This window comes from Amblyomma mixtum, chromosome 5 (assembly GCF_055824585.1).
Source record: "Amblyomma mixtum isolate Tamu chromosome 5, ASM5582458v1, whole genome shotgun sequence".
Classification (NCBI taxonomy): Eukaryota; Metazoa; Arthropoda; class Arachnida; order Ixodida; family Ixodidae; genus Amblyomma; species Amblyomma mixtum.
Genome location: NC_143016.1, coordinates 176,957,689 through 176,973,650, shown reverse-complemented (window position 1 = coordinate 176,973,650; position 15,962 = coordinate 176,957,689). Strand labels below are relative to the sequence as shown.

The window sequence follows — 15,962 nt, the reverse complement described above, 5'->3', positions numbered from 1 at the left end:
CATATCATTTGTTTGGTTGAAATATAAAGTTGCCCTGACTCTATTAGCAAATACTTTACTAAATACCTTAATGCAATGGACACTAAGCTGAACTGTATGTAACTTTTTAAATTATTGATGTCTCTTTTCTTACGGATTCAGATGATATCAGTGCTCTGTCAAGCTTCTGGTACGTGCGAGTTGCTCCTAAACTAGGTATCGCTGTATTTTAGCTTCTCGGAGTTTCTTTTGAAAGCCGGCATTTCTGAACATACTTATACGCTGAGGTATTAGGTTGGTAAGAGCACGTCTGTGCATTTCAAGCCGTCCATCGAATGAGCTCCGACTGCGCGTGCGCAGCAGAGTGGTATGGCGTGTAAATACTGCAGTGCACTTGTTCGATACTATAGTAGACGTCAGGCGCGATCGTCCTGTCGAAACATCGTAGGAGGCGTGTACCTTGTCGTGCCGGTGCCATTCGGCGATTGCGTTTTAAAATAAATGTGGCATCTGTGTTAAGTTCTTCATTAACACTGTATACAAAGTGATTTAGGCTAAGCGACATTAACAAGCACCTAAAAAAACCAAGCTTTTTACTTTAGCGGTGCTCTTTTGGAAGCCTGTTGCAGAACAATGAAAAATGCACAGCGGTATCTGTTGTGTGCAAAATTGCATTTATATCTTGAACGCGTTTTCACACGCATAATTTCGCACTTTCTAGCTTCTACTGTGCAACCTGGACAGCAGCCGCCCGGATCCTGCATTGCGATTACTTTCCCTGATGCGCTGAACATCAGAACGGTAAAGTAGCATGCCGCCTCTTTTACGTCAAGCCCTTTACAAACCTTTTTTTACGTAAAACGTCTGACCTAGTTTGTTTGTAGTGAGTATAGAACTCGCAGCAATGTACGCTTATATCTAGGAAGTAGGCAGAATGGTTGATCTAGCGCTCATTTGTATGATGCCATGCAAGCCTATATTGCGGATGGAGGTCTACAAAAATTGCATCGGTGAGCTAGTCGAACAGAAAAGCTCAGAAAAGTCAGCAAACGGTTCTGCATCTAGCATCGCTGGTTGGACTTCTCGGGACTGGTTCTAACATTGCTGCCCCACACGAAGTGCTCGACAGCTTTTATTTCCCGCGCCTATTCGGCTCTATTTACCTCAAGAAATTAAAATAGCCACTGACATCAGTTACATTACACAGCCTGGTGTTCACGAGGCTGAGAAAGAGCGAAGGTTAATAAAGAAAAAAGGAGAGAAAGACTACGAAGGCCTGACTATATATTAAGTTCCACCAATTCAAACATTGCAAGTATTCCAAGCACTCATTTACCCCATCTCGGCAAATTGTGAGCGTTGAAGTGTTTTAAATAACAGTGCAAAGAACTTTTAATAACAATCTTTTTGAGTAAGAATCGTGTTTATTTTTTTGCCTAGCATTGTCAGTCTTGTAGTGCATCAGGATACAACTAAGACATCCCATCACTTTCTTACCTTAAAGGCCCCAGTTGGGGGGTATTATAGAAGGGTATCAAATTCTTACAGCAGGATGTTAATAGAAATACGTGCTTCTGCTTAAGTGCGCATGTGAGAATCATTTCCCAAAATTGATACTCTATTAGAGGTGGGCGAGCTCCTTGACAGAGATGGGAATACTGGGGATGTTTTTTTTTATTCTTTTTGGAAATTAACTAACACGCAGCTCATGTGGAGACATCGAGCAGCACAACTGCGTGGTCCTCGGCTTTTGCAATAACCGTAATGTACAATACGATCCTTAAATGTCATTGTGTCAGGATTGTTGCACTGAAAAAATGATAGGTTACATGGGACATGGGAGAGGCCTTTGGCCTGCAGTCGGCGTAGTCAGGCTGGTGATGATGATGATGACGATGTAACGTTAAAAGACCGCAAGTGAGTAGAGTGGGTAATAGAACAAATGCGTGTGAATGACATCCTAGTCGGAATCAAGACAGAAAAATGTGCTCGGGCAGAGCATACGGAGCGAAGTCTAGATAACCGCTATTCCGTTAAGGGCAACGGAGTGGCTTCTAAAGGAAGGCAAGGCAAAGTTCTAGGGCTTTGCCCTGCAGTGGGTGTAGTCAGGTTGATGATGATGCAGAGCCAGGTGACGTGAACTTAAAGATCGTGATGAAGCGTGTGCGTTCTTCCGATGCACTGGAAATATGGTAAAGATAGCGCACAGAAACGTTCAGTGTTTTGCTGTGTCGTCTCCCTCCTTTTCTACTTGAGGAGAGCAGGACTGTTGACAAGTGGCAGGTGGAGTGCGCCAAAAATTCGTAAGCAGCACCCAGCGGGTGAAGGCTTCTCACAGAAGCCAACACCGACTCCGCGGGAGTTTTCGCCTCACGGCCCTCGTAATCTATCGCATTAAAAAGTGCGTCGCAATCAGCTTTTGAAGTTAGCGCTGCTCTAGCCTGGAAGCCGTACACGCTTGCAGAATGCAATGTTCCCCAACCGCAGCTGGCTTGCTAAAACCACCGACATTATGAATGCGCATATTTCGTTTCTTGATTTATTCTAGCTTTAGACTAGGAATCTATACAGGCCGCTATTTACTTTTTAAAAATTCATTGGGTGCTTTTCGGGGTTTATTTCTTAAAACAGTTTTAAGTTTCGTTTTTTCAACAAATAATATTTTCTATGAATAAATCACCGTTATTTTCGTTAACACACCATGGCATTACTCTATGTCTTAGCACTTGTGTTTCTTGTCCACATCAGCATCCCAGTTACTTTAATTAAAAAAGTTGACGTCAATTACTAGCAAAGCATTTAGAGGCACGTTTTCAGGAGGAACTGATATCGCCATTAACGAATTAATGAAAGTGGAATGACGGAAACTTTAAATATGAACCCAAGTCAAAATATATTTCTACAGAACAATTCGGGTGGACACTTAAGCTTCACCTTAACTCTATCAATCGAAAGCGTATTGGGTTAACTTTCTATATATGGAAACGGCCATTGCTTATATTAAATTAATAGATCTCTGGGAGTCCTCATACCCTTCCTGGCGCAGTGGTGCAGCGGTTAAGCGATGCGCCACTGCCCTGCGATGGCATGTGCTGACACCTGTAGGGTTTGTGCAACCTGCAGGTTGCCCTTCCCCCGTGATCAGTAATTCATTTTAATTGCACCTGCCACGGTGGGCAGTTTGGTCCCTATCGGATGAGCAGGTTGTGAAGAGTGTGCAAGGTAACTTGACCTAGGTGGACGACCTGCCTCCTAGTTTGCTCTCTTGGCGTCAACTGCCACAGTCATGCTCGCGATTTTTCGTTGCCGACGCCCGCGCCAGCAACGCCGACAACGGATTTTCTGCACAGCAGGACCTCTAACTCTATCGCCTAAAAATGGGCTGCTATATTTTCGCTGGGTTGTTGCATTGAGTTCACTCAAGCGCGCGGCATTACGCAGCTTGCTGTTGACGCCAGCATAAACTCTTCGGCAAGCTTTTCTGTGGCTTTAATGTACTTACGTGAAGCGGAGAAACCTCCTTATCCAGGTAACTGCCCTGAGCGGGTTATGTCTTTGAACAGCGCTAGCTCGCAGACGACGTTTGGCGACGATATAGTTTCCCATACTACAGATGAGTGTAAGGTGGCTGAGGATGCCTCAAAACGCACAACTGCGCTTCTTAATCCAGATGTAGACAGTCTCGCAATAACTCTTGCTCTTCTTCGCTTAGTTAATTTTGTTGCGTGAACAAGTGGAACTCCCACTCGATAGCCGGCTAGCAAGGATAGTGACCTTTTTCGGTTAAAACCAAAGTACAGGAATTTTATTCACATCTTTTTTTTTGTTTGATAAATGAATTCCAACCTATACAAGATGTAGACCGACAGCGTGTTTGAAAGCACAGAGGCAGTCGCTGTCACCAGGGGCGACCGGATGTTTCAGCGGCGTCATCGCCACAGTGCGTGGTTCGTTCTTTGCATGGAGGAAGGAAAACTAAGGAGAGGCCCTTCGTATTCTCAATGCATTGACGAGAATGTGGCGGAAGTGACGTCAAAATTTAGGCTGAAAAAGTCGGGCCACTAGCAACGTTGTCGTTGTTGCTAAGAAAACTCGGGTCCCTAGCAACGGCGTACGGCGTCGTCAGCGTCGTTGTTGCTAGGGGCCCGAGTGTTTCTCGGTGGCGGTGGACGGGCTTTCGGCACGGTGTGTTCGGCCTTGCGTGTTAAAGTCTACATGCCTGGCGTCGTGACGTTACGCACGCATCTAAGATTGCTTTTAAATGCGGCAAATAACCGCTTATTTGATATTTTGTTCGTCAAACTTGGTGTCGTTACGCGGAACGATCGATGCATTGAAATGGATCTCGCGAAAAGGTGGCACTCCGGAACCGCGCTTCGACACGCGAAGAAGCGTTGATTGTTTGGATCGGCGAACTTTCGCACCTCACCAAACAGCACAGAAACATGAAGCCGCTCTCGGCGATGCTGAGCTGCGTTTCCAAGGACACACGGCGGGTGTACAGTAGCCCGAGGAGGATGGTGAGCGGTGCGCAATGTCGTCTTTCTTCGCCTGGCGTCGGAAAAGGTTCACCGCACCTGTGCGCCGGTCTGTGTCTAGGTGCGTGTTTGCGGGGAGGGAGGTGTAGGAGTGTAGCGGCGAGAGGCGCGGTTTTTTTATACCTTTCTTTTACGAAGCGCTTGCGAGCCGCGCGCGATCCCCGCCCCGTAGCTCGGTGGAGAAAGAAGATAGTGAGGAGAGCCGAGCCAACTTCCGGTTGCTGGGCGTCTTCACAAAAAGTGACGTCAGGGCCTCTCCTTAGTTCTTTCCTTCCTCCATGGTTCTTTGAGAAGCGCCTTCCATGTAGAGTATTAAGGCTGCCAGTTGGGCTAGTTGGTTGCCGTTATCACGCATGGCAACTAGAGTTTAAACACAGGCACGGACAAAGAGAGGTGGGTGCGTGCTGTCCCACCTCTCTCTGTCCGTGTCTGTGTACAAGCGCTAGATAACATTTGATTCCACATAGAGGATCTTAGGCTGTCTGGTTTAAATGACTCTTTTTAGGCCACAACTAGCATCCACTCTGGACTTTATTTTGATGCTCGGTTTTCGGAGTTATATTACTGAACACGAGAACACCGTTTGAAGTCGAACCCGTCCTAAAAGGCATCAAAGAGAGCTGTACAAGTGGCTATTATAGAACTGCAGTTCGGCCACCCTTCTAACTACCTACTGTAGCTTAACTGTAGTTACCCTTTTATCCTTACCTTTCTCACATATTTGCAACTGTATCCTGCGGGATGGTGCGTTTCTTGAAAAAAAAAAATGAAGTGTAAATTCCCCGCGTCTGCGCGGTGTACAAGGGAGGAGACAAGAATATTTTGGGAAACTACTTTGCTACATCCGTCTTTCCGGTGTTTTAAAAGATGGCGCAGCTCATGATAAACAACAAATTGAGTTATTTTGTATTCAGCAAGGGCGTCAACAAAGCTCTGCAACAAGAATTCCAAAAACGCAAATCGGTTGAGTCTGCTTTGCTAACCATAAAAGAAAAGATAATCTTTAAAACTGGAAACGGACTTTCCACTGTAGGCATATTTCTAGGTTTCAGAAAGGCCTTCGACTCCATAAAACATTTCATTTTTTTCCAGGAACTAGAAAGATGTGGTATTCGTGGCACTGTGCTCTGTTTAATCAAAAGTTATCTGCAGAATCATCTCCAGTACGCGGGATTTGGCAACGCTAAATCAAGGTTCCAAGTAATAAATTATGGCGTGCCACAGGGTTCCACTCAGGGCTGTTACTGTTCCTTGTGTATATAAATGAGGTTGTAATGATACCGCAGACATGTAACACTATATTGTATACGCTGGATGCAAATCTATTTTTCACCGGTCGTGATCTTGTGAATACAATGAATACTACAAATGAGTGGCTTCAAGCGCCGTTGACACGGTTGTCTTCAAACGAACTAGGCATTACCGTAGAAAAAAAAAACTATGTATTATTAGAGCCAGGACAGTGAAAATAATTCACAGAAACGTAATGCTAACGTTTCAGAACCATCAAATTAGTAAACTAGAAGGGCGCAAGCTTTTGAGAGTGTGTTTTCATGCGCTTTTGAGCGGGACACAACATACATCGCAAGTGTGCATAAAACTCTCAGGAACCCTTTTTCCCTTTAGCAACTGAAGGTTCAATTTCCCAGCATTGGTTAAACAAAAACTCTATACGCAACGGTTTTATCTCGCTTTTACCACTGCATTCGTATGGAGCAGCCGAGGTGAAAGTAGTCTAGAAAAACTTTATCTCCTGCAGAAGAAATATATTCGAATCATAGCAGACAAATCTCAATTCTCTTCACCTTTTATTTATTTTTTATTTATTGACGCTGTTAGCCCTTTTTTCGGCCGATGCAGGGTGGCACTCGAATGACATTTGTTTTCCGCACGACTTCATGACAACAAGAACATAGGTGCACAGTACACAGCAGACCCCAAGCATTGCGCAAACACAAGTACACCCACCAGAAACAGCTTTTTACGACGAGCCCACACCTCAACTCAAGAGGGAGAAAAAAAAAACACAAGCAAACGCGCCATAATGCTACCAACTCCACGGCATGTGCGATAATCTCTCTTTTCGCACAAGAAGGAAACAGTATATATAAGCAAGAAATAGCAAATAGCAAGAAAAACGGATGCCTCTCAAAAAATGTTTCCTGCACAGCTATGCGGTATATGCAATATCGTAGTGACGGTGGATGGATGCTTGTTTATCTTTTTTTTATTATTTATTTATTTATTTATTAGAAATACCTGCAGCGCCCGTAGGCATTATTGCAGGGGGGGGGGGGGTGAGGTTACATAACAGAAGAACAGGCGAGAAAAAAAATAGAAAGAAAAAAAGCAATACAACAATGCATGACACAGCAAGTACAAAATGAATGAAATATGAATCAACAACAAGGCATGACAAAAAAAAAGCCAACTGCGCACTCATACATCCGACAGCAACGCGCGGAACATAAGTTCAGAACGGCACTCAACAATTTCATGGGGCAGGCGATTCCAGTCATGAATGGTAGATGGGAAAAATGCATATTGATAAGTGTTAGTTTTGCATTTAATTTCTCTAATCTTCCATCGATGGTCAAGTCTTTTTGACCTCAAATGCGGTGGAGGCAAATAATTTTCTTTATCTATTTTTATTTTTAGGTGAAAGATTTTATACAGCATTTCTAACCGGGAGTTCGTACGGCGTTTCCGTAACAGCTTCCATCACAGCGTTAGTTCAATGTTAGTAACACTGCTGTTCGAATAGGTCCAGGGAATCAGTTTCTATCATTGCGCTCGGTAACGAGTTCCATTCTTCAATGGTTTTAGGATAAAATGAATAATTCAACGTAGCTGTTATTGCTAGTACAGGAAGGAAATGACCTGGGTGACTACCTCCTAATGGACGCGAGGACCTTTCTTGAACATACCGTTCCCTATACAGGTTGAATTGGCCTTTGTTCATTAAATATATAAATTTTAACACCACTATTTGTTGTCGCTGTGAAAGTTGCGGTAAATTTAGTTTTGCAAGAAGTTCTGCGGCCGAGTCTGTTGATCTGTATTTTGACAGTCTGCACGTCTGTAGACCTTCTCAATTTTATCTAACTGTTTTTTATTCCTGAATGCATCCCATACCACGCTTCCGTACTCTAGCTTTGGGCGCACTAGGGTCATATAGGCAGTAAGCCACACATTCGCGGGTGCAAGTTTTAGTTTGCGTTTAAAATACCAAAGTTTTCGTTCGGCTGATTCGCGTCTATTATTTACGTGCAGTTTCCAATTCAAATCGTCACCTATGGTTGCACCTAGACATTTGAAGTGTCTGACGCGTGCTATAGGCTTGCTGTCTAACTTATAAAGGCTTATCTATTGTAAGCATATCTCAGCAGGCCAAGCGAAGTACCTGTACCACACCATAAAAGCACATGGAACCAGACTGCGGTTATGCGTTAAGAGGAGAAACAAAAGTTAAAGAAGCGAATAGAACAGCATACAGAGAACAGTCAACACATTATTAGCTGCCACTACTACTAATCACTTCCCCAGAAATAGTTACGAACGCAAATCAATGCAAAATACATAATTCTTTTAAAAAAGTGAGTAAAAGAAGTGATACTCCGAAAAACTGTCTATTAAGATTGAAGATATCTGCCAAAGCACGTCGTGGCAATCCTATCATGGTAGCGAGATACGAAAGAAAACTAGGAATAAGTAATAAAAAGCTATCAAATTCAGTTGGCTGGGTTTTAAAAGTTTTAATTTACAACTGTGTTTTCCGCGTTCTGTTGTAGTTTCAGCGCAGTGTCACACCATGAAAAGTACTGTGCTTCATTGCCGGTGTTGTCGAAGAATATGTGAAGTTATGTTGTTGGTCGTCGGCTGTTTCTTGAAGCTTCTCTGTTTCATTTGTATCGCTTGTGTTGTTGATTTCTTTGTTATACTCTCTTTTTGTTCTGTCTTTTGTTCAAAGGATTAGCTTTGTCTGGCTGTCCATAGATTGATTTAGATGGTCTCTCTTTATGTCTTTACGTATTCATATTAGGTCATGGATGTTTTACATCGTGACAATTAAGAAACCATGTTTAATGAGTCTCCAGCAAAAGATGGAGCTGTTCATTACCTTGCAGCGTATGTGAAGGTCACGAGGTCATGTCAGGCGTCATATAGACCTTTTTGACTCGGATACCGAGGCAGATTGAAGTGATTAAGCATATTTTGACTTTTCTTGCATCTTGTACTCCAATACTGCTGAAATAAAATAAAATTCTGTCAAACAATGCTAGTTACGAAACTGGTGCTTTGAAATAGTGCTCTAGGGGTACCCGCCACGCGCAACTCTGCGCTTCCCTGCGACGGCCACCGTGTTAGCGTAAAAGTCTCATTAGCGACTTTTACAAAAGGTTGATCCTATCCTATCGGTTGATCCTATCGGTCTCTGCTTCGACTTCGTACCAAGCGCTCGTTGTAAGTTTGCTCGGCAGACCCGTAGCCTTCACTGCCTTCATTAATATTTTTCTTCGAGCTTAGGTGAACCACACAGTGGCTTTATTTCAGACGCTGCTTAAAAACCAATAAATTATTGGCTCGCAGTCAGTTCGTTTCGCACAGAGGAGCACATTCCCGCGTAAGCAAGTTACCTACCAGCAAATTTAATAACAAAACTTCGTACACTCCTTGTTTTCCTTAATATTTTTCAGCTTTAAGCCCATCTTTTTAGGCAACATAAAACATTGTTTATTTTATTGCTGCGGTTTTCAGAAGCCTTTCTGAAAAATAAATGCCCACGGTGTACCACCGTATTGTAATTGGGTGATTCATCGGTGCATTAAGCGGTGACGTCTTGTCGTTTCGTCATTTTGACGTCTCTGTAAATAATGGTTGATCGGATTTGTGAGCGTTACTGACGATTATTTTCTTCATTGCCTTGGTCGTCCATGGTTTGAACACAGTGCAGTATGTCTCCGCAGCAGTATGAAAAAACACTCGGGTGTTCTACAAGGCTTCGTACTGACCCTCTTCTTTTTCTAATTGACTTTAGATATTTACCTTAGTCTGTTTAGTCTCGTATCCATTTATTTGCCGACAACTGTGTAATTTTTTTTGGAAACAACATGCAGTGCAGACTAACCACCCTTCAGTCATACAAGAATGATGTTTCCATGTGGCGCAAAACATTGCTAATAAAACTTAACATCAGTAAATGTAAATCACTGCGCGTATTCAGAACAGTACTCGTACGTATTTCTATACGATGCCCGGTTAGAATCGGCGCATTCGTACAAGTACCTAGGTGTACACACCGCTTCCACTCTGACTTGATCTCTATATGAAATAGGTGGTTACCAATGCTAATCGCAAGCTGGACTACATCCGCCGAAACTTCGCTAAAGCGCCTTCATCCCTCAAACTACTGTTTTACAAGACACTAATACATTTAAAACTCTAAAACTATAATACGCCGCATCCATTTGGGACGTTCATCATGAAAGCTTAATTCATTGACTAGATATGGTCCAACATAACTCAGTCCGTTTCAGTCTTTCTAATTACCGCCGGGCCGCTAGCATGTCTGGCTGTTTCATGAGATGTTCCATCATCCCCACTTGCTTAGTGAACTCATCCCTCCCCTGCATCACCTATAATCGAGGTTAAATAATCCCTACAATATCGGTGTGCCCTTTTGCTGAACTACAGCTTCTTTCCATCGTTTTTACCTCCTACAGCAGCAGATTGGAATCACCCTCCCGCACTGACCCCAACCATGAATGATTACTAGCTTTTGAAGAGTTCCTTGGCTATCATTGCTTGAATAGACACACCTGTAACTGTTTTGATAAAACTATCCCCATTCCGTTCTTCATTATTTTTTGCTTTATGCCTGCAGCCACTCCCCTCTCTAATGCGATATGGCCCTGAGGGTACTGAAGATAAATAAATATATGCTTTCAGCTCTAATGACTTGGGTATTCTAACCAGCTCTCCTTCGTACAACCGTATTGCTGTATGTGGGCGTTCGTTATGGTTATTCCACTACTATTCGTTGCTGGTTACTGCTAATATACCACACCTTGCAGAATTTTTCAGAATTCATTAAACTGAATAACGGCTTTTGTCATATACAACAACCATCGGTCTTAGTCATCGGACTTGGACCTGGCTGCAAGCAATGTTTTCTTCTTCCTCCGTCTAACGATTTATTACGCGTATGTTAGAGTTTACAGTGTGCTGATCGTACGTAGTGTAGACGTGCTGGTAAATCTGTGTGTAAGAAAATGACCTTGGATCGTACTCATTTCTGCAGTGCATTGGGAACAGCTTCGACCGCTGTCGGAATGGCTCGGTAAGTACCAGTTGTTACTGGAATTCTTCGCAGCACAAAATATTGCACGAGCATTGCAGTAATATTTAATCACAGTGTTGTTTCATTACACTTTAGAATCACAATCAGCTAACATTAGCATGCAACATCACAACAACGTTACTTCCATGCTTCCACATCGTTGCTGCATCATTGCTGAACGGCTTGTCATGTTATGTAACGTTTCTGGAAGCACAGAACAATATTCCAGTGACCTTCAATATATGCATGCATGCTGCGTGTTCGTAAGAATGGCAGTGCTTAAACAGGTGAACAAATCTGCAAGATGAATAGTAAGAATTTTTATTCTTCTTCAAAGTCTGACCCACGATCCAACAACGATCTTTCTGGCTTGTCCTCAGCAATGCTGCATCCCGCATGAGCCCCTGATCAGTGCATCGCATAGCAAAGTAAAAAGAGTTACATTGAAAACTAGTAAATCTGATGGAGAATAATGCCTGCAATAGCAAAAATGTTCTGCTAGTTTTTGTATGAGATCACTGCGACCGTGCCCATGTTTTGCCAGAAACAGCCATGAAGGCTGCGAAACATAGAAGCTAGATGGAGTTTCTGTTCCTTTCAGTGCAGTGCTGTGACTGCGTAGGGCTGATACCTGAATAATTTCTTGTCCGTAATCAAAGGGTGATACAGTTGTGCTGAATGACGTGCCCACATCGCTGACATGAGTATCTCATTTACTTTGTTTTTGAACCTTCTATTTTTTCAATGAGAACAACTACAAGCTATACTCTGCCCAAAAAGAGAAAATCATGCGCGGGAAGCGGTAATGAACAGAATTGCTAGTTCACAATACTACCACGCCGTCACTGTCATAACTGTTGCACAAGCTCTGTCCAGACTAAAGCATTTTGTAAGCCGAGGCGAATATATCATCACTTTGCGCTGCTAGTTGTGCCTGTCAAGCACAATCCGCACAAGATGTATCTTGCACTTGCAGCATCTGAGGCACTCCACAGCTTCGGGAAAGCACTGAGGTGACGGATTTTTTCAGAAAAGTTTCCTTGCCTTTATTTCATCCTCGATGTGGCACAGCATATGCAATCGCCTGCATATGACTGCACCTTCATATCGGTTACTCCAGCAAACTTCTCCACTGCCACTGCAAAGCTCAAAACTAAGAAAGCAGAAAGTAGTGTGATCTACCAAGTCAGGAAATGATATACAAAACCTATTCTACAATCTTGTAGTAATTGTGAGCCGCAGCAACAAACTTTAAACAAATCCGTAGAAAGTTTCGCAATTAATAAGTATTTAAATGCCTAGTTATTGAAATGTAAAGGGTCTAAGGGCAATATACTTGAACTTTTCTCTAAATCGTCTCATCAGTTAATTGCCTTTTGTGCACCTTGTTTGCCTGGTTATGAAAATAAATGCAGTTACCAGATTACAGAACATCATCTGAGCACTGAATTTAAGCCTCTAGGACCCATTGCTATGCAAGAAAATAGCAAAGCAGTTGTTTTAAAAAAGGCAGACTAAGGTTTTCAGTTACTAGTGATGCTCAGAAAGTGACATGGATAGATCAAACTGACCTCTGATACTGTTTGCAAAAGTCTGTTGTGATTAACATGTGACAGAAATACATGGCCTCACTCAAGTATTTCAGCATCTTTAGTGAGTTTCTCTTCCTGCGACAAGTTTCAGGGCCCCTAACCTTGTCTTCACGGCGGAAAAATACTTGACAGTGTCTTCCCCCAAGGGCCATGAGAATTTTTTTGCTAAATGTACCCGGCACTCGCCTACGATCGCCTGCATAAAACCATGTGACAGTACACCGAAGCTATTTTTTGTATTCTCACTGTCGTCTTTCAAGAAAGAATCAGCTGCAGATCTGCATTCCGCGCCTTTCATCATGGTTAGAAATTTTTATCAACTTGACTTCATTTGGCTGCAGGTGCTGCGAAAGAAAAGGAACAGAGCTATACGAAATTAAGGGGTCTTTTTTAGATGCTCCATGTGTGCCAAATAATATCCAGCAATCATGACATTGAATGACAAAAATAATAGAGCGAAAATAGAACGTACGAATATAGGAAGCAAAGCACATTATTAGCGGGTTCTGTTTGCAAACTGGAGACTTGAGCCCGACTGTAAGACCACAACGGTGCTTTAGCGAACTTTTTGTCGCACTTCGTCAATTGATTCCTAATTTCTATCGTTTCCAGCTGTTAGAGCCACATGGATCCTTCAAGCATTACACTCCGAAGTTCTTATAGTAGCGGAGAAGGAAAGCAAAAAAAAAAAATTAGGGGAGCTCATTGAAGCTGGACCCTATCATTGGCGAGAGCGGGGTCAGACTGGTACTTCACACGTCAGCGGAGAAAATGAACTGTATCAAGCAGACAGTCAGAGTTGAGTGCAGGGAGAATTTCCGCCTGGAAATGCTCCTCACTGCATGTAGATTAGAAACCACTAAAATACTTCGACCACAATCTCAAGAGGACGACCAAGCTGGTGGCACGGGAATAAGAAATCTAGTGCAATGTGCTCTAAAAAAGCATGCTGAGCAGTTCAGAGCAAACATCTTTTTTCACCTCAAATCTTTTAGGCATCTGTAGCGCGTTTCGATTGTGTTGCCGGGTACGGTGCTCACCCCGTTTGTGCGCACCAGTCAGTCTCGCGTCGCGGTAGTCACCCTTTTAAGCATGAAATGCTTTTAGCCCCCGTTGTCGGCAGTGTGGTGACGTCACGCCGAGACCGAGAGCCATCATCCGGGCACTGAAATCCAGTCATCCGGGCTCTGAAACGGGAACATCCGGGCACCGTACGATACTTAACGAGATTTGTTGTTGTTGTTGTTGTGACTGAGAGAAGGACGAAGAGGAAATTGCACGGGCCTGCTACTGGCTCGAGCCAAGCCACCACCGCTGCCACGTGCAGATAGAGGAGCGTTAAAAGATCAGAGGAAAGAGAAACAGGAAAGAAAAGACGCGCGTCGCAGCAACAACTGCGTCCGCCGGAGCGGACGCTGCTCAAAAAGAAGCGGCCGAAGCCGCGCTCGCAGAAGCGAGAACAGATACCCTTTCTTTCCTTAACGAGACTCTCTTAGCCCTACGCGACCGGCATGCAAGCGCCGGTTGGTCTCCAAAGGAGTCATAAAAAATAACTGCTGCCAGTACTTCTCAACGTTTATCAAGATATCAGTCGCTGTGCGTTTGATAATGCAAGGAATTATAATTTCCGATTTCTAATAACGCGTGCAAAAAGCACATAAATGCCACGATGCACTTTGTTGTCATACGTGATCTCTTAGGGGCTTCGCGCATCGAAGCAAAGCCGCGCAGGCGCACAGGGGCCCGGGGTAGAAGCGCTGCGTTCAAATGGCAAGGCATCGCGCCGAACGGGTGGTGGCGTTCCTCCCTTCCATTACGGTGCGGTTCGGGTGTCCACCGAGATCGCAGAGAACTACTGCGCCATTTCCTTTCCTCAAAAAACCTTGCGTTCAAATGGCAAGGCATCGCGCAGAACGGGTGGTGGCGTTCCTCCCTTCCTGTACGGTGCGGTTAGGGTGTCCACCGAGATGACATTAGGCCCGTAAACATTTCATGCTTACTCTACTCTCGGTTACGGGAGAGGCAAAGATTTTTGCTTTCGAACACTTCGCATAAGATGGCCTCAGTCATTTGTCCTTGTAGGATGCTGCACCTCCAGAGACGAGATGACGCTGAGGCAAGAATTATCTTGTTCTTTATTTCAAGGCCAGCGTATTCAAAATTACAGTGCCAAGCCAGCTTTCTGAGCCGTGCTTAAAAGGCATAAAAGGACTTACCGACGTCTTTCTCTAATGTTGTGACCAAGCGCTTACTTGCGTGTCCGCATTGGCGTTCACTTAGTAAAACCTTGAACTTAGTTGCGGGGCTAGTTGGTTTATAATTTTATGCAGCGCCCGTCCTGTCATGTCCTCTGTGTATTCGTCCTAAAAGTTAGCGCTGCTTAAATTTGAACGCACTGGCGTTGAATTCGCAGAAAACATTTTCTCGAGTCCCTCAATCAACTTGAACTGCTCATGACCAATCTTGTTGAGGTCAGCTGCTCGGAGACGAAAGACTGAAATGAAAGAAGCACATGTGCGGTTCACCCTTGGTTGTTTCCGCGTGTTGCCGGCGAAGATGGAGGCGAAGTACTAGTCGCTTGCTCTACACTTGCACAGGTTAAAAGAACACTTCTGACACAATTGTGATGTTTAATTGGGCCCAATGGACAAATTTAGGCAGTCAGATTGTGAGGCTGATTAATACTGACCAACCTCTCGCCTCAAGCTGCCATATTCTTTGTTGTTTCACAGCTACCCACAGTATTCCCGTACTTCACTACACCAAAACAGCACAGTGTACTTCATGCGCTGCATATTTTTTTGGTTTCCTTGGATTATAGGGCTGGAGGGAACCATTTTTTCATTTTTATATTTATCTTCATCATCGTAGCTTCACAACGAATATTTCGTGATCGTAACAAATATATTTTCACACTGCAGAAACAAAACATCTTGTAATGTTACATTAACAGTTGACAGCGTAACGTTGGTGCAGTGCTGGGTATGCAACGTGGCAGCAATGCCGTCCTCTAATATTAATGCAACATCGTTGCAATAATGTTTAAACGACATTGCTGTATAATTGTTGCCTTAAAAGTATCATCAACTTTTCCTCGCTACCCGATGTTCCAGAGACTGAGTCCGTCTGGTGCAAAGTTCATACTTCCTTCTCGACGTTGGTTATAGGTGTTATTTATCGCCCTCCAAATGCTGATTAGAATGTGTTTCCAGCTCTGAATGATTATATTGCAACCCATAGATTACATAAACACAAAATGGTTTTGTGTGGTGACTTCAATTTGCCTTGCATAAATTGGGCGTCACTTGTGTCGACTGGTCGCGACAAGGCACAATGTGACTCGCTCATCGACATAGCCGTATCTTTCGATTTGTCACAATTTGTCCAATCTCCTACGCGTGGTGACTCTATACTCGATCTTGTGCTTTTGAACGAGCAGTTGTTACAGTGTGGGTTCAAATGCGAGGTCAGTGATGGCCTTTCCGATCACAAAGCAGTCGTTCTTAGTTTGAA

General features: G+C 43.6%; 1 protein-coding gene across 1 annotated transcript in view; it reads left to right on the top strand.

Annotated features, from left to right (window-relative positions):
- The window catches only part of LOC149344801 (uncharacterized), a 76,722-nt gene that overhangs the window by 14,414 nt on the left and 46,346 nt on the right, over positions 1–15,962 (top strand). Inside the window, exons 4-5 of the mRNA XM_089547309.1 lie at positions 701–780; positions 10,819–10,857. Coding sequence (XP_089403435.1) covers positions 701–780; positions 10,819–10,857 — 119 coding nt within the window. The remainder of the gene's footprint in view (positions 1–700; positions 781–10,818; positions 10,858–15,962) is intronic.